Genomic DNA, 23329 nt, shown 5'->3' on the forward strand with positions numbered 1-23329 from the left:
GTTACCTTGGTGTGTGACTCCCTTGCCCTGACCTTAGAAATGGTGATCCTTGACTGACCTCGACGCGAGTCTTGGCCGGCCAGGGTCCCGTTTCTAACATACCCCAGCACTTCCCATAACATCTTTAGCTTGTCCCACAGGACTGAAGGGTGAAATACACATACTTAAGAAGCTTGTGATTTTCATCTCTGCGGTTCCACCTGTTAAAAACCTGGGGGAGGTTTTGCTGTACCACGTATCCAAGACTTTGATCATTCTTCCCCTGAGCAAACCTGGTGGGTTACTTACTGCACGGTTACATACACAGAGGTAAATTGGAAACAATGGGTAAGAGATGGAGAAAGAAATCATGGAAAAAGAGAATTGATCCAACATATTTTCCCAAGATTATTGAAATGTGATGACTGCACACAGTATTATTAAATCAAAAATATTAATTTAGAACCTTTTTTAAGCAGGAGAGTTGCCTGACAAATCAGTTAACGAAGAAGAAAGCAGATTCAGCAGCATGTCAGATCAATATTCTCAGACCTACTTTCATCCCATAAGACTCAAAGGTACCATAAACAGTAGAAACATGTCATTGTTTTGTTTGTTCTTTGTCTTTCTTACCACACTATGAAAACAGTTTTGAACATTGCTGCATATCTAAAAGTCCAACGTTCTTTTAATCATAACATTAAGCCCATTTGCTTATTTGTAAAAGCAAATATCTACAAACTGCATTTAGTTTGCATGTAAACATTGAAATAATTTGCAATCTTAGGTGCCGTGTAAGTTAACTGTATGTCTGAGGCATCATTGTGCTTCTGGTGTATTTGCACTTCCTTCAAAATTGTTCCCTCCTGCATGAGTCTTCAAAAAATTCTAGAGTAGAGAAGAATGTATAAGTTTATCCTTGTTCGAAGCAATGTGCCTGGCGTGTCAGCAAGCAAAATGTAACTGGGAATGCAAGTGCATACTCATTAGATTCTGTACTCTCTCTTGAAAGGCAGATATGTAGGCGGGGTATGAAGTGAAGCCACGATGATCAGTAGAGAGATCAGGAGCCCTAAAGGGGCTGTGAAAAATAAAGAACAGTACTGAGTTGCCAGAAGCAACCAAGGTTTGAAATGCATTGGAAATATGTGAAGGGACTCTGTGAACATTATCCTCATAAAGATCTCGAGGTTGTAGGAAGAGTGCAATAACATTGCTATCATATTTCATGAATAACTAATGGTTGAAGTATCAAGTTTATTCAATACAGAGGATCTTACCCATCACAACCTGTAGCAGGGAACCAACTGCAACAACTACCACAATCCTTACACATAGATTATGATGACCTACATAACATTCTGCATGGCAGGGTAAGAGAGGTGACCTCACTCTGTGACCTGAAACAAGCAGTGGCAAGTGACAGGCTGTCACAGATGCATGCCACACACCTCCCTTCCTTCACAAAAACAAATAAACTATAAACACAGCAGGAAAAAGACAGAGGAAATAAATACAAGGCTTTAAGCATAATCTCAAATACGTAGGACGTCTCATAATCTTTTCCGAAAGCCTCCTTGCAGACAAGTTTCCCACATGACGATTTTGTTCACTCCTGACCCTTTCCTCACCACCACTCCCTGACACTGGACTGTCTGATAATGTATCCCCATCCCCATTCGATGCACTGGCGTTGCCGGACAAGTCAGGCACACCAGATTCTCCTCTGAAGATTGCAACACTGTTGAGATTCCAAACTCAATGGTCCTGCATGTTCACAGCATTGTTGAAAATCTAAATCTAAAAGAAACACGTTAGTTATAGATTCCTTACCTTAGTATTACCCCAAGGCGTCAGACTGGATCCAGAAAGATTTTTCTTGATGGCAGTACCTCTGTTCGTTGGATAGTGGTGTCGGTCGTTCCACGTTGGGCGCCGTGGTTGCCGGGGTGACATCGCAGCAGCTACTGACGCCGCCCTTGCACGCTGACGTTAGTTCTTTCATTTTCTGTGCCAGCCAACGCAGACCTGGGAAGAGCGGTACCTCAGTCATTTTTTTACTAACTTTTTCTCGACTTTTGTCAATGTCTTGTTTCGAGTCTTCGACTCCGAACAGGTGCATGAGGGAGGCCCGGTTTCAAGGCCTGTGGTTCCTGTAACCGACAGATGTCGGTAACGGATCCGCACCGCGTGTGCCTCTTTTGCCTGGAGCGCGACTATGACCCGAAGTCGTGCTCCGACTATCAGTTGTTGACGCCGAAGGCTTTGAGTGATAGGCCCTGAAAGCTGCTTGAATGACAGTAGTCGACTCCGTGCCGTTCGAGGTCCTGGACGAGGGACCGGTCGCGGAGCCACCATCAGTCCGGCTCGAAGTCATCGAAGTCTTCGCACTCAGGGTCGGGTAAGTCGAAATATAAGAAGAAATCGAAGAAGCATTGTCGCTCTTCACCTTCTCCTCGTCGGTCGGCCGACTTGATGAGGCGCGCAGGTGGTGCCACTCCTGCGGCTTCGCTCGCGGAGCCTGAAGGGTCGACTGCGAGCTTATCTCCCTTTCTGGGACCCGGAGCGACCCCCGCCCAGCTTCGTACTTTCTACCAAGCGATGCATGCCATCTTTGGGCAGACCAACCCCGCCAGCGTGCCTTCGGGCCCCACTGACTCGGTTGGGGGGCCTAGGTCTTCGATGTCGGCGGCTCCAGCCCCAGCCCCGCAGACCCAGGCCTGGATCCGGATCGGTGCCGGTTGACCTTATTACGCCTCCACGGCACCGCTTCCGACAGTAACACTACCGTGCCCAACACCACTCTGCCCCCCGTCCGGCGTCTACCCCAGCCTCCTTCCTTACATTGACACTGTGCCGGGTGGGCTTTTTGTGCCCCTGTTCACTTCTGGGGCCCCTTACCAACCACAGTGGCAACCAGAGGAAGATGAGGAGGACTGGGAGGGGTCAGGTGATCCTTTAACTGACCAGCTTGGTTCTGAACAGGACTGGATAGGGGAACTGGGGGATGTCAGTGGTCTTGACGCTTTACCCGACCATGGCATGTTGTCTCCTCCTACCGTAGCTATGGAGTAGGGAGCGTCATAAGCTGTGGTGTTGCGTAGGGCAGCTGAGGCTCTCAACCTCGAGTTTCCTACGGTGACTGTCAGGACTAACCTATTGACTAAGGTGCTTCAACCGGCGGCGAGCTCTTCGGAGCCCCTGCTTCTGTTTAATGAGGCCCTCACTGATGTCCTTTTGGGCATGTGGTCCAAGCCAAACACGGGGGCTCCCGTGGACAGGATGATCGGCCGACATCACCGCCCGGCTCCGGGCGACCACACTTTCCTCTCCCAACACCCCACCCCGGAGAGCTTGGTGGTCCAAGCCTCAACTGCCAAAAGCGCCTTCCTTACCGGTCCACCGGAAAGGGAATCCAAGAAGCTGGACCATCTTGGCAAGAAAATGTTTTCTTCCGCCAGTTTAGGATTGTGGTCCGTAAACACTGCATGTCTTATGGACCGTTATTCGCACTCTGTGTGGGATACCGTGGCGCAAGTGCTGCCTCAGTGTCCGGAGGAGGCCCGGACAGTGCTCTCTCAGGCTGTCGCCGCAGGGAGAGACACAGCTAAGTTTACAATTTGTTGTGGACTGGACACCGCCAACTTTCTGGGCAGGACCATTTCAACATCGGTAGCACTCAGACGCTACGCCTGAATGAGGTCCACTGACTTTTCAGGGAATGTCCAGAACACCTTGATGGACATGCCCTTTGATGGCCGCTGCCTTTTTGGCGCCAAAGCAGATAACGCCCTAGAGCGCTTCAAGGACTCACAGGCTACGGCCAAGTCCTTGGGTCTCTCCTCCCATCTGGCGCAGTCTGCTTTCTGCCCCTTTTGTGACTACGGAGGGGGTGCCCCTCTACATCTCACCCATGGCTACAGGCCGCAGCAAGGTACCCAACGTTCCCGAAGCCGGGGACGTGGGATCCAGCGTCGTGGTTCAGGGGGCCTGTGAGCGGGCCAGTCCACCAACCCCCCTCTGCAGCAGCCTCCAAACACCTCCTGGTCCGTCCTTTCAGATCCATCAAACGCCAGTGGGTGGCAGGATTCGCCATCATCTTCCCGACTGGTGCACCATCACTTCAGACAGGTGCGTTTTGCAGATAGTCGGAAGGGGCTACTCCCTTCCCTTCGAGACTACCCCTCCAGCCATGCCACCTCGGTACCACCGCATGTTGGAGGATCATCTGGCACTTCTCCAGCAGGGAGTTACGACTCTCTTGGCCAAGGGAGCCATCAAGCATTTTCTGTCCCAGAAGTAGGTCATGGTTGCTACTCCCACTACTTTCTGGTTCTCAAGAAGGACAAGGGCCTGCGTCCTATCTTGGACCTCAGGGACGTCAATCGCTTCCTCTGGAAGGAGAAGTTCAAAATGTTGACGCTTGCTCAGGTCTTGTCTGCACTCGACCCGCAAGACTGGATGGTAGTGTTGGACTTGCAGAACGCTTATTTTCATATCCCCGTCCTGCCAGCCCACTGGCTTTACCTGCGGTTCACTGTAGGCCATGAGCATTTCTAGTTTACTGTGCTCCCCTTTGGCCTTACCAGCGCCCCTCGGGTGTTCACGAAGGTGATGGCGGTGGTCGCAGCTCATCTGCGCAGATCAGGGGTCTCAGTCTTCCCCTATCTCGACAACTAGTTGTTGAAGGCGGGATCGCCCCAGGCAGTCGTCTCCCATTTCCGGACTATGGCCGACCTCATGCATTTGCTGGGGTTCTCCATCGATGTGCCAAAGTTCCACCTGATTCCCTCTCAGAAGCTCTTCATTGGAGCGGTTCTGGACATGGCTCAGTTTTGGGTCTATCCTACCGAACAGGGAGTCCAGGATATTCGGGATTTGATTCAGATCTTTCAGCCCTCATCCCAGGTTTCGGTCAGAATGACCCTGAGGCTGCTGGGCCTCATGGCCTCCTGCATCCTGCTGATCAATCATGCCAGGTGGCATATGCGGGCTCTGCAGTGGGACCTGAAGTTCAAGTGGGCCCAGCATCAGGGGAATCTGTCCGATTACGTCCAGATCTCGGAGGGCACTGCTCAACAACTGCATTGGTGGCTCACGAACCAGGATTGGGTCAGTGGCTGATCCGTCCCACTTCCCCAACCAGAATTCACAGTGGTGAGGGATGCCTCCCTTCTTGGATGGGCCGGTCACATGGGAGAGGCGGAGATCAGAGGCCTCCTGTCTCCAGCGGAGTCCGGGCTCCACATCAATCTCCTGAAGCTCCGGGTGACTCGTCTTGCACTGAAGGCATTCCTTTCCTCTGTCTGTGGAAGAGTAGTGCAGGTGTTCAAGGACAACACCACGCCATGTGATATTGCAACAAACAAGGCTGGGTGGGGTTGTGGACCCTATGTCAGGGGGCCCTTCACCTCTGGACATGGCTACAACATCAAGGCATTTCCTTGGTGGTTCAACACCTGGCAGGTTCTCTGAACGCCAGGGCGGACAAACTCAGCCACAGGTGCATGATGGATCACGAATGGCGTCTTCACTCGGAGGTGGTGCAAGGTCTCTTTTAACAGTGGGAAAAGCCTTGGTTAGATCTATTCGCCACCGAAGAGAACGCACAATGTCAGCAGTTCTGCGCGTTGGAATTTCCAAGAGGGCACTTGCTTGGCGACGCTTTTCATCGCGAGTGGAGTTGCGGTCTGATGTAGGCATTTCTGCTTATACCACTTCTGCCCAGAGTGCTGAAGAAGATGAGGGGCGACCGGGCCCTAGTCATTCTTGTGGCTCCGGATTGGGCACGAAGAGTCTGGTATCCCGAGCTGCTCAACATGGACATTGATCCTCCGATCAGACTGCCTCTGTGGGAGAATTTTCTATCGCAGCAGCAGGGACGGTCCTCCACCCAAACCTGTCTAGCCTCCTCCTACTTGGGTGGAGATTGAGCGGCGGCAGTTGGCGTCTTTCGACCTGCCTCCTGAAGTTTGTGATGTAATCTTGGCAGCCAGGCGTCCATCCACAAGGACGGTATACGCCTGCAGGTGGAATAAATTTGTTGCATGGTGCACAGAAAAGTCTGTGGATCGCCTTTCTGACCCTCTTTCTGAAGTACTCTTGCTCCTTCTCTCTTTAGCCTAGCAGGGCTCTGCTCTGGGCACTATCAAAGGCTACCTTTCTGTCATCTCTGCTTTCCTTTGGCTGCCAGATCAGCCTTCTCTTTTCAAGTCCCCAGTAGTTAACTGTTTCTTGGAAGGCTTAACGCATCTTTTCCTCCAATTCCATTCGTTATGCCTCAGTGGGACTTGAATCTGGAGCTGAATTATCTGATGTGTGCTCCCTTTGAGCCGCTTCATAATTGTCCTTTATGTCTTCTAACTTTTAAGACTGCTTTCCCGGTAGCCATCACTTCTGCTAGAAGGGTGAGTGAGCTCCTGCCTCTTTTCTCCAGAACCTCCTTTCGTGTCTGTCCATCCAGGCAAGGTGGATCTCAGGACCAGTCCATACTTTCTTCCTAAGGTGGTCCCTGCCTTCCACATTGGGTGGGCAGACCATTACCTTGCCCGCCTTCTTTCCTCCGCCGCATCCTTCAAAGGAAGAAGAGAGGCTCCACCGTCTTGACCCAGAACGTGCGCTCTCCTTTTATCTGGATCGCAAAAGCAGTTCCTGGTAGATGATCAACTGTTTGTTGACTACGTGGGTGCAAAGAAGGGTCAGGCCGTACACAAACGCACCATTTCTCGGTGGGTCGTGTTGTGTATTAAGGCTTGCTACTCTAGCTAAAAAGGAGCCTCCAGTGGGGCTGCATGTTCACTCCAACTGGACGATGGCAGCCACTACTGCCTTGGGAAGAGGAGTGCCTCTAAATTACATCTGTCAGGCGGCCACGTGGGCATCATTGCACACGTTCACCAAACACTACTGCCTGGACAGCCAAGTCCAGAGAGACGGCTTCTTTGGCCATTCTGTTCTCCTGGACTTTCTTGTGTGATCTTGGTTCGCTGACCCTGCTGGGGTATCTATTCTAAGGTAAGGAATCTATAACTAATGTGTTTATTTCATTTGCACAAGTTACTTACCTTCGGTAACAATATATCTGTAAGAAACATTACATAGTTATAGATTCCTTACCGCCCCACCCATCCTCCCCGTTCTGCGAACTGATTTCTAGGGTTAAGGATATCCGTTCAAGGACCTAGTTTTGTGCACCAGTGGCCAGAATCTTGCATGGCTCTGCATTTCTGGCGCAGAAAGTCATGTACATATCTGACGACAGCGCGCGAGGGTGGCGTCTAAGTAGCTGCCGTGACATCATCCCGGCGACAACGACGCCGGCACCGAACGCTGAGCAGACCGACTCCACCTTCCGACGCGCAGAGGTACTGCTGGCGAAAAATCTTTCCAGATCCAGGCTGACGCCAGGGGATAATTCTAAGGTAAGACATCTACAACTAACTAATGTTTCCTACGATATATCATTACCGAAGGTAAGTAACTTGTGCATTACCCTCATGGGACTTAAGAACTTAGGAAGACTCCCAGACAAGCCATGACACTTCCCCATCACCAAATACCCCACTTGGACTCGCCATCACCAAATACCCCACTTGGACTTCTGTTTTCTTTACTGCATTCCTGTTGTCAAAATACTTTTTCCTGCTGGCAGCTTTACACTCTTCTATATTATGTACACCACTGTCATCACACATTCTCCCTTGAGACCTTTCATACCTGTTCACCCATGGCGGCTCAAGGGAGGTGTTGGAGAGCCTACCCCGGAAAAGTTGGAATGGAGTCTTCCCTAGTGTGCTGTGGCGTGTAAACCTATACTTCTCTACTTTTTTTCAGTACCTCTTTTTTCCAGACCAAAGCATTAGATTTTTCTATGGTGAAATTTTCCTTAAGCGTGATAAATCTCTCGACCATACCATTGGTCTCTGGTTGATACAGTGCACAGATCTTATGCTGTATACCTCACTTGTTTAGGAACTCTTCCATCTTTTGGAAATTAATTTCAACCCATTGTCTGTCAGAATTGTTTCTGGTGACCCTTCTTTAGACATCAGATCATCCAGAAACCTAATAATATGTTCAGAATCAATACAACATACACTGGAAGACCATTATCATGAACAGGCCCCTTGATGTCAAGAGCAATATCTTGCCAGGGGCAAGAGGGGCGCCTCCTTATAATCATAGGTTGGACTCTTGGACTTTTAGATTTCTTACTCACAGCTCAAGGAAGGCAGTCACGCACAATCCACTCAACCTGCTTGTCCATGCCTGGCCACCAGTGTGAGGCACGCAATTTTCTTTTGTCTTAGTAATACCCAGATGCGACTCATGGGCAGCATCAATCAGCTCTCTCCTGAGACTACTGGGAGGAGCCACTCTTGTTCCCCGAAACAGTAGATCTTTTTTATACACTAAGTTCTTCTCTCACACCCCAGAAAGAGTTCGAGAGTTCAGACCCATTCCTTGTGGATGTGCAACATAACCTCACACATAACTAGATCAGCAGATATCTCTTCATGCCGCCTTAGCTCATAATTGGCTTCACTTTCCAACAAGCATACCGATTCAGATTCGTCTTCCACCTTAACATCATCCAATGTGGTGGGCACCTCCTTTGGAATGAGGCGTGACAATGCATCAGCCACCTCATTGTCAACTCCTGGAATGTACTGCACAGAAAAACTATACTCTTGGAGAGCAATAACCCACTTAGTGATCCTGCTTGAAATAAGGTCCAAACCTTTCTTGTTAAAGATTTCAACCAGGGGTTTATGATCCGTACGGATCTCAAATTCAACAGGCCACAAAAACTTCTTTAGCTTTCGTACAACAGCCCAATAAACAGCAAGAGCTTCCCTTTCCACTACAGAGTATCTTGATTCCGCTTTCCTCAGGCTTCGTGACAAAAACATGGTGGTACTCAACCCATCCGACCCTTTTTGTTGCGACACAGCCCCCAGGTCTCTTACACTTGCATCAGTTGTTAGTATTTCATATTGGGGTCAAAATTATTAAGACAGGGAGCAGAATTAAGGCTGTCCTTGATGGAAATAAACTCCTTTTCATATCCATCGATCCATGTGAAGTCCCCACCTTTTTTCAAAAGGTTCCTTAAGTTGACACTCTGTTCAGCAAAATCTTTACAAATTTCGCATAATACTCCACCATTCCCAAGAATCTCATTATTTCCTTCTTGGATGAAGGAGAACTCATGTCCCGAATAGTGGAAACAAGATCACCCTTGGGGTTGATACCCTCTCCTGTAATATTGTGACCCAGATAGTTGAACCAGAACGAAATTTGCGTTTTTCAACCTTGATCCTGAGGTTACATGCACACAATTTTTCAAGAACGCTTCCCAGACATGCATCATGTTCAGAATCATCCTTCAAAAAATAAGGATGTCGTCCTGATCTATATACATACCCCTTCTACATCCTTCAGCACCCTCTCCATTACACGCTGAAAAACTGACGAGGCTGAGACCAAGCCAAACCTGACGAATCTATTAGTACCAAATGGAGTAATGAAGGCTGTATAATCCCTACACTCCAATTCATCTGGATGGTATGCAGAAGTGAGGTTGATTGTGCTAAATTCTTTAGCCTCTCCAAGTGACACAAACATCTCTGTAATATTGGGCAGGGGGTTCTTATTCACAATCACATTCTTGTTTAGTTGCCTCAAATCAATACATAGGAGCAGCTCACCATTGACCTTCTTTGCAGCTACCACTGGAGCAAGCCACTCCATGCCCTCCACTTCCTCAATGATCCCATTCAGTTTTTAGTTTTTTTGATAATCAACTTTATTGGATTTACAACAACAAGAACAATTCATTGGTTGCAGTTCAATAATCATTGGGGAGAACATGTCAGGACTGATTGCTGACAGGAAAAGGGGTGGGCCATCAGAGTTTAGCACAGCAGTCCATACATTAATCACAGTGATACCTGGAATAAAAGAGCGGCAGATCAACATGGTGGCATCATATTAAACCATTTACCCCACACTTTGCTGAATAAGTCAGGACATCCCCGGGCCTCGAATAGGGCCTCCTCCTGGAACCCACACCAGTCCACTCCCCTCCTCCATCTCTGCACAGTAGGCACCTTGGCCTGGGACTAGTGTGCTGCTATGTCTCTCTTGGCCACCCCCACAGCTCTCCCCAAAAGGCGCTTATCCACCCTAGAGCCATCCAAGCCATCAAACACCCCCAACAACATAGGTATTGGATCATGGGGAACCTCCCATCCCAGGGCCTGCGTAAGCTCACACTCCACCGCCCTCCAAAACGGCACCAGCGCCGGACAGCACCATACCATGGGATAAAAATCGGCAGGGGCGAAGGCACAACGTGTGCTTGCTGGAGAGGGTTTCAGCCGGGCCTGAAATAGACGTGCCGGGGTGAGGTATGCCGCATGAAGGTAGTACAGTTGAACCAGGCGTAACTTGGAGGACGTGGTCAGGGTTTCGGGCGCCTTGAGGGCGTCCCTCCAGTCCACCTCTTCTAGGGGGCCCAGCCAACCCTCCCATCGAGCCCTAAGCTGATCTAGGGAAGCAGGACCATTGTTTACCAGGGACCGGTATATATGCGGTACACCCCCCTGCCCCCCTAAAAATCCCCCACCCGGCTCCCCATCATCACCTGGGCCTCCCACGGGCTGAACTCCTGGAAGGGAGATAGGAGGTAAAACATGCGTGTAGAGGGCATGTCTGAGTTGCAGGTATCTATAGAGTTAGGAGGGAGGAAGGGCGTGGCGCTGCTGCAGGTCTGCAAAGGAGCGGATGTAGTCCCCCACCCAAACGTTTACAAGCACTGAAACCCCAATGAGGTCCCATCGTCGGAACCCCTGCAAGGACGAAACCTCCCGCATCCAGGGCCCCATGCCAAAGTGGCGTCTGTCGAGTGAGTTTCCGGTCCAACCCCACGTGACGTAGGGCCGTGCGCCAGGCCAGAACCACCGTCCTGGTGACCGGGGGCATAGCCTGTGGCACTGGGCTACCATATAGTGTGGCTCAATGGTTAGAGGAGGCATACCCGGAAGCAGAGGTCAGACCCGGGACCAGGGTTCAGTTCCCAACGCGGCAGGGTCTGAGCCCAAGTGTCCACGGACTCAATAATTCTCACTTCGGTGCCTACTTGAATCACAGGTTCACACTCTGCAACTCTGGGCAATAGCTTGCTTAATCTCCACTACGGCCCCCCGCGGCGGGATGCCTGGCTTTCACCTTGGGGATGCCCAGTACGGGTTATCTCACAGGGAAAAGCCAGGACGGGTTCCCAATGCAAGGGCCGAGATGCCCAAGGGTAAGTCGAGCGCTATATAAGAACACACATACATACATACATACATACATACATACATACATACATATAAAAGCGCCTGGACCTGCGTGAAGTCCAACAAACTGAGTTCCACGCGATAGGCAGGGTCGGACCAGCCGCCCGCATACCAGTCGTGGATGACGATGAGTTTCGTGGCCAGGTAGTAGAGGTGGAGATTGGTCACCCCCATACCCCCGTCAAAGGGGGGGATACGACAGTGTGCCAGGGATAAGCGCTGTCTCCCGCCTCCCCAGAGAAACCGAGTGAGGACGCCGTCAAGCTCGCGAAACCAACTACCAGGGAGATTAATAATAATGTTCTGCAATATGTAAAGGAAACGGGGGAGGACCCTCATTTTGAAGATTGCGCTTCTGCCCAGGGGGTTTAGGGGGAGGGTCTGCAATCTCTTGAGATCCGCCTTCATCCTGACGACCAAAGGCGTAACATTGAAGGCCCATTAAAGCTCCGGTAGAAGAGCTACCCAGACGCCAAGGTATTTGACCGAATGTCTCCTACGGGGATAGTCGACTGCCAGTCGTAGCACTCACTGGAGGGATGCAGTGGGACCAAAGTGGACTTCGCCGCATTGAGGCGCAGCCCAGAGACCCGCTCAAAGTCGGAAAGAACCTCCAGGCACCTGGGGCCAGGCTATCCGGGTCTGCGAGATATAGTAGAACGTCGTCTGCATATAAGGCTATCTTAACCACCTGACTCGAGTCCCAGGCCCAACCCCGGATAAGTGGATCCTGCCGGATGAGCGCCGCCAGGGGCTCCATCGCTAACGCGAACAAGAGTGTTGAAAGTGGACGCGTGCCCCTCCGGATCGGGAAGGCCTCAGAAAGCTCTCCATTAATGAGTACACGGGCTCTGGGATTAGTGTAGAGAACTTTGATCAGATGGCGGAACGAGGGAACGAAACCCATCCTGTCCAGCACATCCTGCAGATAATCCCAGTTCACCGTATTAAAGGCCTTCTCGAAGTCTATAAAAAGCAGTGGTAGGTACGGGGTTAGCCAATCACAGTGGGCCAGATCCAGTTGGAGACGATGGATGCAGTGGCGAGTACCCCTAGCAGACATGAACCTGCAATGGTCAGGGTGGACCAGGTCTTGCAGGAGGGGTCAGAGTCTCTGAGCCAAGACAGTGGCGAAGAGTTTGATCTCCGTGTTAATCAGTGAGATCGGGCGGTAGTCGCACAGCTCAGGGAGGGCGGCTGTGTCTTCGGAATAACCAGTATAGTGGCCACATCCGACTCAGGTGGGAATGTGCCTGTCTCCACATGATGGAAGAGGTCCAGCAAGTTGGGGGCCAAGATATCCCGAAAGGCCGCATAGTACTCCTGAGGGTACCCATCGGGACCAGGCGTTTTACCGGGGTGTAAGAGCGAAATGGTGTCTTGGATTTCCTCAAGGGGGAAGGGGGTGGTCCAGAGCTTCTACAGTCTCCTGAGGGAAACAAGGCAATCGGGTACCAGTCCCATCCAGCAAAGCAGCCAGAGGAGTGCCCGGGGACCGAGCAGTATAGAGGTTCGCGTAGAAGGTAGCAAAAGTTTGCGCGATGGCCGCGGAAGTCACTTGGAGGGTCTCAGTGTCCGACCGGACCTCAGGAACAATACGGTTGACTTTGGGATAGGACACAAGATTGTGGAGAAGCTTACCGTTCTTATCCCCCCACCCATAAATGCGAGCAACCGATGAGCGCCAGAGCATCTTTGCTGATTCCAACGAGATCCAGCGGATCTCTTCGCGAACTGCTGCCAGTTGCCGGGAGGAATCCCCTTGATCGCCAGGGAGTTGAGCAGCTTCTAGCTGCGCCGCCCGGGATTCCAGCTGCGCAAGCTGGGTCGTCTGCTCCGATCGCTTCGCGTGGACCAACCCTCTGGCCACTCCTCGGACAACGGCCTTGCCAGCCTCCCACAGCGTCCCCGGCGAGGGAACTGAGCCCCCATTGGTGGAAAAATAGTGACGCAGCTCCTGACCAAGTGACTCCACTAACTCAGAGTTCTGCAAGAACCAGGCATTCAGTCGCCAAATCGCCCATGGACCCGCCGGAGGAAATCCTAGCCGGAGGGAGCAGGGGGAGTGGTCCGAGATCCCCCTGGGCAGTATTGCGGCTCCAGAAACCAGCTGGCAGTCTGTGGCCGGCATCAGGAGAAGGTCAATTTGGGAGTGAGTATGGTGGGCTGCCGACGTGTGGGTGTACTGTTCCCCACAGGGGTTCCAAACCCGCCACACGTTGCAGAGACCCAGGGCCTAGGACCAGCCCAAGAGGATCCTAGCGGAGGTGACACGGGCCTCGGACAGGGTCCCCGTCGTATCACGCAGGGGCTGCAGAACGGTGTTGAAATCTCCCCCAACCTCCGTAATTCCCTGTGGTAAGGAGGAGACCACTTGTGTAAGATGGCGAAGTGTCGGAGGCAGAAGTGCTGGGGGAATGTAAAGGCTTCGGAGGCTCAAGGGGCGTCCTTCTATGGTACCCGAGACAACCACATAACGGCCCTGTACATCTGTCTCGGCTTTAGCAAGGGTAAAGGGAAGGCCTTTCCTAAGTAAAATAGCCACCCCGCGTGAAGCCAGAGTGCCAGACCCTGTCGAATCCGTAACGAGCTAGGAAGTTGCATTGTGTACCTAGGAGGTGCGTCTCTTGGAGGAAGAGAATGTCCGGTGCATGGCGGTGAGCAGCGTGGTGGACATCCGTACGTTTGATGCGCTCCAAGAGGCCATTAACATTCCAGGAAAGGATGTGAATAGGTTGAGTGAGAGTGTGCGTCATCGGAGGAAATGGAATGTGGAGGGATGGATAGCTACATGGGACCACGCTCAGCCGGAGAAGGGTACCCACCCAAATGCAGGCTCAGAAAAGGGACCATGGAAATTCGTGATCTGCTAGTCAGCTGTGAAAACCAGGGTAGGAGGAAGCACGACTGCCAACGGCCGCCCCCGATGGCGGCCCGTAGGCGGCCAAAAATAAAAAAACTGGTGGAAGATGTGATATGCGTGTCAGCTGTGGACCTGTCTGCGAGACATAGCTACCAAGGAGAACTGCAACCAGCAGCCCATAGGCGGCTAAACAAAACAAACTGTTGAGGAACAACGGTCCCCCGTCCCTCCCAACTCCCCCCACCCTGCACTTTTGAAGTGGAAGCATCTGTCGCCCCAAAACCCCAACAACTAACTACCCCACCAAGAGGTGATTCGCTACTCTAAAAGATTAGCAATTAGCAACAGTCAACCAGGAGCATGGCTGAGGTGGACCCCCTCCATGTATACGGATGCAGGCCCACAGCCGCAAAACATGGAGAGGATAACAAGAAGTCACAGAATGTTACAGATTCAGGATGGCTATGTAAAGGTAATCCCTGGCCGGATCAACCAGAGGAGCCAGGGAGAGGCCCCGTCCGTGGGGCCGGGGACAGCCCGACACATCAGGCCCCAAAGGGCGGAGTGGAGGTAGGCAGCCCGCAAAACGGGTAACACCCCCTCTTCCCCACCAGAACCACGGATCACGGGGCTTCCAGACAGGTCCGAGTCCGACATGGACCTCCGTCGAGTGACATCCGAACGTGGAATGCTACCTAGGTCGATAAGTGAAGACACCAGGGTGGGGGAAGAGGCCCTCTGGCTCAAGGTCTGGATCGGGGAGTGTCGGGACCATGCCCCCGGTGACTGAGAGTTCCCCCCCCCCGGCGGTTGCCTCGTCTTCTGGATCCAGTTCGGCACCGCTGCGCCTTGGGCGTCTCCCGGCCGGGTTGGATCGCTGTTTTCCGGACAGGGGAGGGGGCCGTACAAGGTAGGAGGGGCCGCTCCTCCATAAGCCAGGTCCATGCCGCCTGCGGGGTGTCAAAGAAGAAGGTCTTGTCCTGGAAAACACCTTAAGGCGAGCCGGGAAAAGGAGTCCATAGCGGAGGCCCATGGCCCTGAGTTTCTGTTTGACCTCGTCGTAAGACCGGCGTTGAGTTTGCACCTCTCTAGAGTAATCCGGGAAGACCATAATTTTGGAGTTTTGGAAGTGCAGCGGACCCAGCGCCCTGGCGGCCTCCAGGATCGCGTCCCTGTCTTGGAAGTTAAAGATACGGAGGATAATGGGGCGAGCGGGAGCTCCAGGAGGGGGTTTGGGAGCAAGGGAGCAGTGTGCTCGTTCCACCGCAAACCAGGGGGAAAGTTTCTCTTTGGGGATCCAAGACCGGACCCACGCCTCGATGAAGGTGTCAGTACGTCCATTCTCCACTCCCTCCGGAAAGCCCAGGAGGCGCAGGTTGTTTCTCCGAGCCCTGTTTTCTGCGTCCTCGGCTCTTCAATGCAGCTCCAGGGTCTGTGTCTGCAGGCGGGCCACTTGGGATTTGAGACTTCCCACGTCGTCCTCCACCGTGGAAAGACGAGACTCCGCCTCTGTAATGCCGGCCGTGGCGTTACGAAGGTCTTGTCGAATCAGTGCCACTTCGACCCTCACCTCCCTGATCTTGGTTTCCACCGAGGCCTGTGAGGCACTGACCGCCTGCAGGATAGTGGAGAGGTCGCCCCCGGCCGCCCTAGGCGCGGCCGTGCACTCGACCGCTGGATCGCGATCAGGCTTGGTATATTGGTCCATTCTGGTTTGGGTGGAGGAGGTGGTGGCCTAAGTAGCGCAGTTTCTGCCCATGGTCTCGAAGAGGCAGGTGAAGGTACGTGATGCGAGGAGAGGGGGGGACGCACCGACGCCTCCGTCGCAGCCCCCCGCCACCCAGTGCGGTGGCCGATCCTCCTCCCACTTCCCTACGGTGAAGGGGGGTGGCCGCTTTCCAAGGCAACACCCCTCCTCGTGGCAATGGCAACCCTCAGGGCGTACTCGGTGGGCTCACAGCCCCAGGGTCTCCCACAGGCCCCACCCGCTAGTCCTGGGCCTCCAAGGGAGAGGAAGGGGTGGCAGGCACACCTGTGCGCCACCCGACACAGCAGCCGATCTGCCCCACCCCCAATTGTAACCTCACGGCCCGCAGCTGCTGGATGAGGATAGACCTCCCAGATCGCAAGGTCAAGGCGGACCAGGAAGCTTGCCGGGCCCCCAGAGTCGGGCACTCTGTCTCCCCGGCCGGAGGCAGGCAAGGGAGATGGCCCACGTAACCACAGGCCCGGCCGCCAGCAGACGAATGCCTGAACCACAGTATAAAGGAAAGTCCTGGGCTAGCCGCCCCACCCCTCGTCGCGGGTCTCCCGGCACCCGTCTCCCCCGCACCCCCAAGGCAGCGAGGGATGCGAAGAGTCACTGCAGGCCAAAGGGGAAGAGAGGAGCGCTCCAGCAGGGCATACACTGAGGCTCAATGGGGGCCCACGCAGGTCCCAGAACAGAGCCAGGCTCCAGGGGCGGCCCAACCAGCCTGCCAGCACCGCAACACACAGTCCCGCCGGCCGCCGAAAGGTTCAGGGGAACGGAGGCCCAATCGCCAAGACCTCCGCCTCCTCACCTCCGCCAGCTGCAGCTCCGGACGTCTCCGGTTCCAGGCCCCTCTGCAGTCGCTCCGTCAGCCGCGCCACCCGGGGCTCGGCGACCACTCCTGTGCCCCAAGGCGGCACGGCTCGGGCCCGTCTTCCCGCTCAGCCAAGGCCCCAACGCGGCTCGGCGATCAGGAAATGCCACACCTGGCGCCGCCCAGCCACAATCTCCGCCAGTTGTCTGTCGCTGGGAGAGCGGCGGGCGCCACTCCGCTCCCCAATCGCCGCCACCGCACTCCAGAGCCGGCCCACACTCCTCCGCAGGCTCCAGGGCAGAAGGGCAGGCCGCACGTTCAGGCCGCCGCCGAGAGGGCCTCAGGCGGGCAGAGCAGGTAATACCAGTCTGGGCTCCCGGCCGCGAGATCAGGCCTAGGGAGCCACCATTTTGGGGAATGAAGGCCGCCCAGAGCAGAGGGCCGGCGAGGACGGCACAGGCATCGAGCAGGTCACCAGAAGGAGCGAGGCGATGCAGGTAGGGTGCGGGATGCGTCCCTGAAACTCTGGGGCATCGATGGCTAGAGAAAGTGGGCCGATGCGAGGCGGATGATGGAGGGGGTCCGGAGCACTCTTAGAGTGCGACTGCCATCTTGACGTCTCAAGCCACGCCCCCCCCCCCCCATTCTGTTTTAATTTCATAATCTCACACTCCATACTTTCTCTAACTGAAATGGGTACATTCCTGAGCTTACAACAGACAGGTTGAACATCTTGTCTAAATCTTAATTTATGTTTATAATCCTTCAAGCACCGTAACTCTTGCCTAAATAGCCTTGGAAACTTTTTCCTAAAAGTGTCTACAAACCCTTGTTTAGTGGATGCAGCCACGACTGAACCTCTCTCCTTAAGTTGAATGGGCGGATCACCATTAGGATCAAGCATGATACCCAAATCACCCTGATGCATCCAACTAATAATGCTGTCACCTTTCTCTGACACGTAAATCTTACCAGAGACCAATCTATCCTTGTACTCAATTGACCCTATAAAGTACCCATGCGACTCAATGGGCCCACCCCCTTACGCATACGGCTTAATGTGAGGCTTGATCAATACTACCTTACCTTTCAATTTAGAGTTGAAAAATTCATTGGAGACAATGGTGATCTTGGCACCTGAACGAAACAGGACACGGAGTAGTTTCACCTTCCCCCATGATGGTAGTGAGGGGATTAGATTTACTACTGCCAAAGTCAGCTACCTCAAGAACTATTTGGCCCCACTCAAAATCATCTTTGTCATTGTCACTACTTCCACATTCTGCTTCCACGTTTATCCTCCTGAGTCTGGGTTCATTCTTGTTCCTACACACTACAGCAAAGTGCCCCTCTTTACAGCACTTGTAGCACACATCTTTTGTCATTCGCCAAATGGCCGCTTTTCTCAACCCTGTAACATCTGCGCTCAACCAATCTCTTTTTTGTACTGCTTTATAATCTTGACTTTACTTGTAGGTTTTTTTTTATTTCGCCTTTACCACCTGTACCTTCAAATCCTTATCACTCTTTTTTAAATACTCCTCCTCACTGCATGGAATGCTCAATTCTTTTAGCTGTCCACAATACCTCCTCAAGAGAAGGTTCATCTCGCAGCCACAGCTCTTCTCTTACTCTCTCCATGTTGGATCCTGTGATAAGCTGGCCTGGTATATGATGTACACTTATGTAAGTGGACACCTTGCACCAGTCCAGACAACCCTTATGGTGATTTAAGAGGTCTTAGACAACCTTAGAAAGCTCTCTAAGTGATAGCTGTCAAAAGCAGCCTGCAGGCTTAGGCCAGAAGGAGTGTAAAGCAGCTTGTTTATCAGAATGCAATCTTATAGTATAGATTAAGTGAAAAATAACCACACAAAGTATTTATGAAAATATGTATTTATTATAGACTACTCTCTAACACATAGAAATATGTCCTACCCGGAGATATGCACAATGCACATAATACCTTAGCAAAGAAACAGTAATTAGCACGAAATACACATTGTCCCTGGGGGAGGTGGACCAACTCATATACTAAGAAAGTAGTAAAGGAACCACGACTCGGGTCAAGATGATGTCAAGAGGACGTAGAGGTGATGGGGACCCAAGTAACCCACCAAGACGAGTAGATAGGGACCCCACGGAGAGCGTGTGCAGTGTGGGAACATGACCTCGTACTCCGTACAACTCCTCGTGTAAGTCGCGGTTGGATTTTTAAAGATTAAAGACCTTTGCCAGTGGACCCTGAAGAAACTCTGTGGAAGACAGAAGGTTAGATAGCCACCCACCCTTGGATACCCTAGTACCCACGTTACCTATACCAGGGAAGCCGGGTGCATACGTGTGAAGTGGTGTCAGAAACCACCGTCGAACACAATGGAGGACTTCCGGAAAGTGCCGTTGTTGAAGAAGGAGAAAGTGACCGGTGAAATCCAAGAATGGATTCTGGATGAGAGGTACCTGCAAGCTGAGGGAACAGAGTCTATGTCACTCAGGGATGACCAGGAGACTTAGAAGACAAATGCCCTCCGATGTCGGGTGTTGCAGAATGGAGGACAATGACATTGACTCTGCAGCTGTGAGGACCAGGTGACACTTAGGAGGACCAGGAACCATGCACGAGCTGTCTCACAAAGGATGTTGAGTGCTGAGGGCTTGGTGTGAGGCTGGAGCACCAACAAGCCTTAGCAAAGGCAAGCAACGCAGGAATCAAATTAGGAGCAACGTTGGGACCAGCAAGATCCAGGGGAATCACTACAGGCAGGGTATTCACGGCAGGCCCCAAGCAGTCGGGGGAGCATAAAAGAAACAAGTGTGACCCTCAAGTGGACCTACAGGCCGGAGGCACTAGAGTCGCAAGAAGACCTCAAGCAGCTTACCAAAATATGCAGGCCACGATGCACACAATGCGGTGTGGCTGAAGTTTCTGGTCATTGGAGGTGCCCGAGGTTGGGGATACTTGAAGCCCAAAGATCTTCTTGGAAAGAAGCCAACAAGCCTTTGCAACTGAAAGTTGGGCATGGTGCACAGGTGTCGGTTATTGCAACCCCACGAGGGATACTGGCTGCAACCTTGGTGAGAGGGCAGGGCAGACCAGTCTACTTAGTTGCAGTGCCTTCAAATGCAGGAGAGTGACTCCTTCACTCCAATGGAGATTTTTTCAGGTGCTTTGATGCTTCACAGGCCTTGGAAGGTTCTTGTATGATGCACAGGCACAGACGATACAGCAGATGAAAGGAAGACGAAGTCAGGCCGAACGAAGTCCAGGGAAGTCCAGAGTGCCCAGACGGTAGAAGTTGCAAAAAACACAGTTGATGGACAGAATGTAGAACAATGTCATACATTCACCCCAGTACAAGGATCTGGGCCTGAATCCATCGTTTTTTTGCACTCCACACCACCCTGGGTTAGACACTGGCTATATGCAAATCAGCTCTGACCCTGTGCCTCATGGGAACAGTCCAGTCCGAACTACCAAGCCATGTCTTTCCCAGACCGGAATCAAGCATCCAAGGACCGGTTTCTGGCTATCAGCCTTCATCAGCCTGGATAGCTTGATTCCAGTGGTGTGGAGAGCCTGGGACTCACGTCTGAGTATACCCAGCACACTCAGGGTGAAAATTGCAAAAAACACAGTTGATGGACAGAATGTAGAACAATGTCATACATTCACCCCAGTACAAGGATCTGGGCCTAAATTTATCTTTTTTTGAACTCCACACCACCCTGGGTTAGACACTGGCTATATGCAAATCAGCTCTGACCCTGTGCCTCATGGGAACAGTCCAGTCCGAACTACCAAGCCATGTCGTTCCCAGACCGGAATCAAGCATCCAAGGACCGGTTTCTGGCTATCAGCCTTCATCAGCCTGGATAGCTTGACTCCAGTGGTGTGGAGAGCCTGGGACTCACGTCTGAGTATACCCAGCACACTCGGGGTGAAAATTGCAAAAAACACAGTTGATGGACAGAATGTAGAACAATGTCATACATTTACCCCAGTACAAGGATCTGGGCCTAAATGCACAGGGACACCAAATGTGCCCCTCATGCAGATTGAGTGGCGCTGGCAAGCGCACCTACCCCATCCCAATACACTAAATCCTGCCTGGAATTTGTTCACACCTCCCTGTGACAGGATGCCAATTGTTCTGCCTTCCCCTGCTCGAGCTTGACTCAGCATCAGGAGGGCAGAATCGTGTCTCTTGTTGACAGCAACCATTTTGTGCAGTCGAGGTCAAGAAGGCTGGTACCAGGAACGTTGAGAGCCTAACGGAGGGCTCTTACAGTGCTTGGAATCATACCTCAGACACCATTTACGGTGTGGGTATGATTCCAACATGTTTGATACCAAACATAATAGGGTTTGTTGCAGCTGTTTTTGAGATGGTCATCGCGTAATCACGCAGTGCCCCTCTATAAAGTATAAGTCTTAGTACATGGCTGCTTCACTGACAACACAGGAGAATGGACTCCATAGGCTGCAGGGGGGTCCTGCTCATGCATGGGCACCCTCATACTTAGAACCAAGCACCCTGCCTTCAGGATTGCAAAGGCCTTTTATAGGGGTGACTTATAGGTTTTAAGTGCAGTGACCCTATGTAGGAAAGTGGGTTTCTGTTGCAGTAACCCCCTCACTTTTTGCCAGACTACTGATGCACTTGTCCTTGTTGTGCCCTAGGTCCCTGTCAATCAGGTTCCCAGGGCCTGTGTTCTTTCCCCAAAACTAACCCAATTACATCTCTGGCCACATGTCAGCCCCTGGTAAATGGTACCACAGGTACCCAGGGCACTGTGACCAGAGAAGGCCCTAAGGGCTGCAGCACTTATTGTGCCACCCTTAGAGCCCCTGTACCCTGAAACTCACACACTGCCTTTGCATGCTGCGTGTCTTGGTGCAGAACAAAGTGAAAAGTCGACATGGCACACATCCGTGTGTCCCATGCCCACAAAACACTGCCCTGGCATACATCAGTCACCCCTCTAGCTGGGTGCCCTATGCCAGTGGTGAGGGTGCAGGTGCATGAGCCATGTACCCCTACAGTACCCAGGTCCATTCCTGAGCACTGTAAGTGCAGTGCTGTCATTAAGATTATATGGTGCTGGGAGTTTGTCATTATGAACTCCACAGCACCATAATGGCTGCACTGAAGGTTGGTATCAAACTTCTCAGCACATTAAACCCACACTGATGCCAGTGTGGGATTTAATGTAAAATGCATGACAGAGGGCATTTTAGAGATGCCCCCTGAAACTCGACCTACTCCCAGTGACCTGACTGAGTGGCTGCCTATGCTGCCACCACCAGACATGGTTATGGACCCTTGGGTCGAGAGCTTGCCACTCTCGGGGGCCTGAAACAATGCACATCCTGGGACGCGGTGCCAAGACTCCTCCCCCAGGATGGGCAGGGTTCACGAAGGAGAAGCTTCAAAGGCATACCACCTTTGGTAGCCTCTCCAGACCACTTGCTGCTCTCAGCAACTGGTAACCACTGGTTCTACCCCCCACTTTGGGCGGGAGACCCGGCGGGAAAAACAAGTGAGGAAGAGAGGTGTACCCACGGGAGCACTGGAGTACTCGAGTTACCTCACCCAGGGAAGCCGGGTGCATAGGTGTCTTTTCGTGTCGGGTTTCGTCGCTGTATCCTATGGAGAGCTGCAAAGAAGTGCTGCAGACGACCAGGAGGAAGGTGTCCGGGTGGATTCACGGGTGGATCAAAGTCGTGAAGAACCTGAACGCAGAGGGGACAGAGTCTGGGTCACTAGCCACTGACCAGGAAGGAACCAGGCGATGTTGAGTGTTTCAGGTGAAGAAGGTGAAGCTTGTCTCTGCAGCCACGAGGACCAGGAGGCGTCGACGACGACCAGGAGCTGGATTCGAGCTGTCCCATGAAGGATCTTGTTGACTGCGGTGTCGGTATCCGGATTGGAACCGAACAAGCCTTGGCAAACGCAATCCACGCAGGAAGGGAAGATTGGCTTCAGTTCAGACCAGTAAGGTCTGGGGAGCTTCTCCTTCGCAGGGAAGCTGGAGCAAGCCCGGAGCAACCAGGCAAGCGGTGTCGTTTCACAAGGAAGCCTTTGCAGGGCTCACTAGCCAACGGGCTAGCAATAGGGAGGACGTGTTGAGCTGAAATGCAGGAGCAGGTCCCACGCGGCACTCGTGGAGTGTGGAGGGCTACGCTTCGGTGCAAATGGCTATCTGGTCTGGGGCTTCTCAATCCCCAATGCACAACTTCGAGGATACCTCGGAAGCTGCACGGTTAGCAAAAATTAGGTAGTCCGGGGTGTCCGGTCCCACGTCTCTCGTGTCCGCCACGGGTCTCAGCTGTGCTGAGGATGTGGATCGGAGTCAGAGAAGTCTGGAAGTCCCGTTCCTGAGTCACTGAGTCTTCGGGTTCCGGTGGGAGCGTCGACAAAGCAAACCGGCAAGTTACGGGTGGTGCCTGTTTGCACAGGGTGGTCACTCCTTGACCACAAGGGAGATGTCTTCAGTCTTCTAGTCGATATGGAACGTCGAAGGTCCAAGAGTTTCGTTTCAGAGTTTCAGTCTAGGATAATCTAATGTCTCTAGAC

General features: G+C 52.4%; 1 protein-coding gene across 6 annotated transcripts in view; it reads left to right on the forward strand.

The window, feature by feature from the left end:
- Positions 1-23329, forward strand: part of ELP2 (elongator acetyltransferase complex subunit 2) — a 1268509-nt gene that overhangs the window by 912399 nt on the left and 332781 nt on the right. For 3 of the 6 annotated variants that reach the window (XM_086965323.1, XM_086965324.1, XM_086965325.1), the window contains exon 16: positions 456-557. In XM_086965323.1, the coding sequence (XP_086821449.1) occupies positions 456-557 (102 nt within the window). The remainder of the gene's footprint in view (positions 1-455; positions 558-23329) is intronic. The other 3 variants (XM_086965328.1, XM_086965327.1, XM_086965326.1) reach the window with 1 other exon arrangement.

This window comes from Lissotriton vulgaris, chromosome 4_1 (assembly GCF_964263255.1).
Source record: "Lissotriton vulgaris chromosome 4_1, aLisVul1.2, whole genome shotgun sequence".
Classification (NCBI taxonomy): domain Eukaryota; kingdom Metazoa; phylum Chordata; class Amphibia; order Caudata; family Salamandridae; genus Lissotriton; species Lissotriton vulgaris.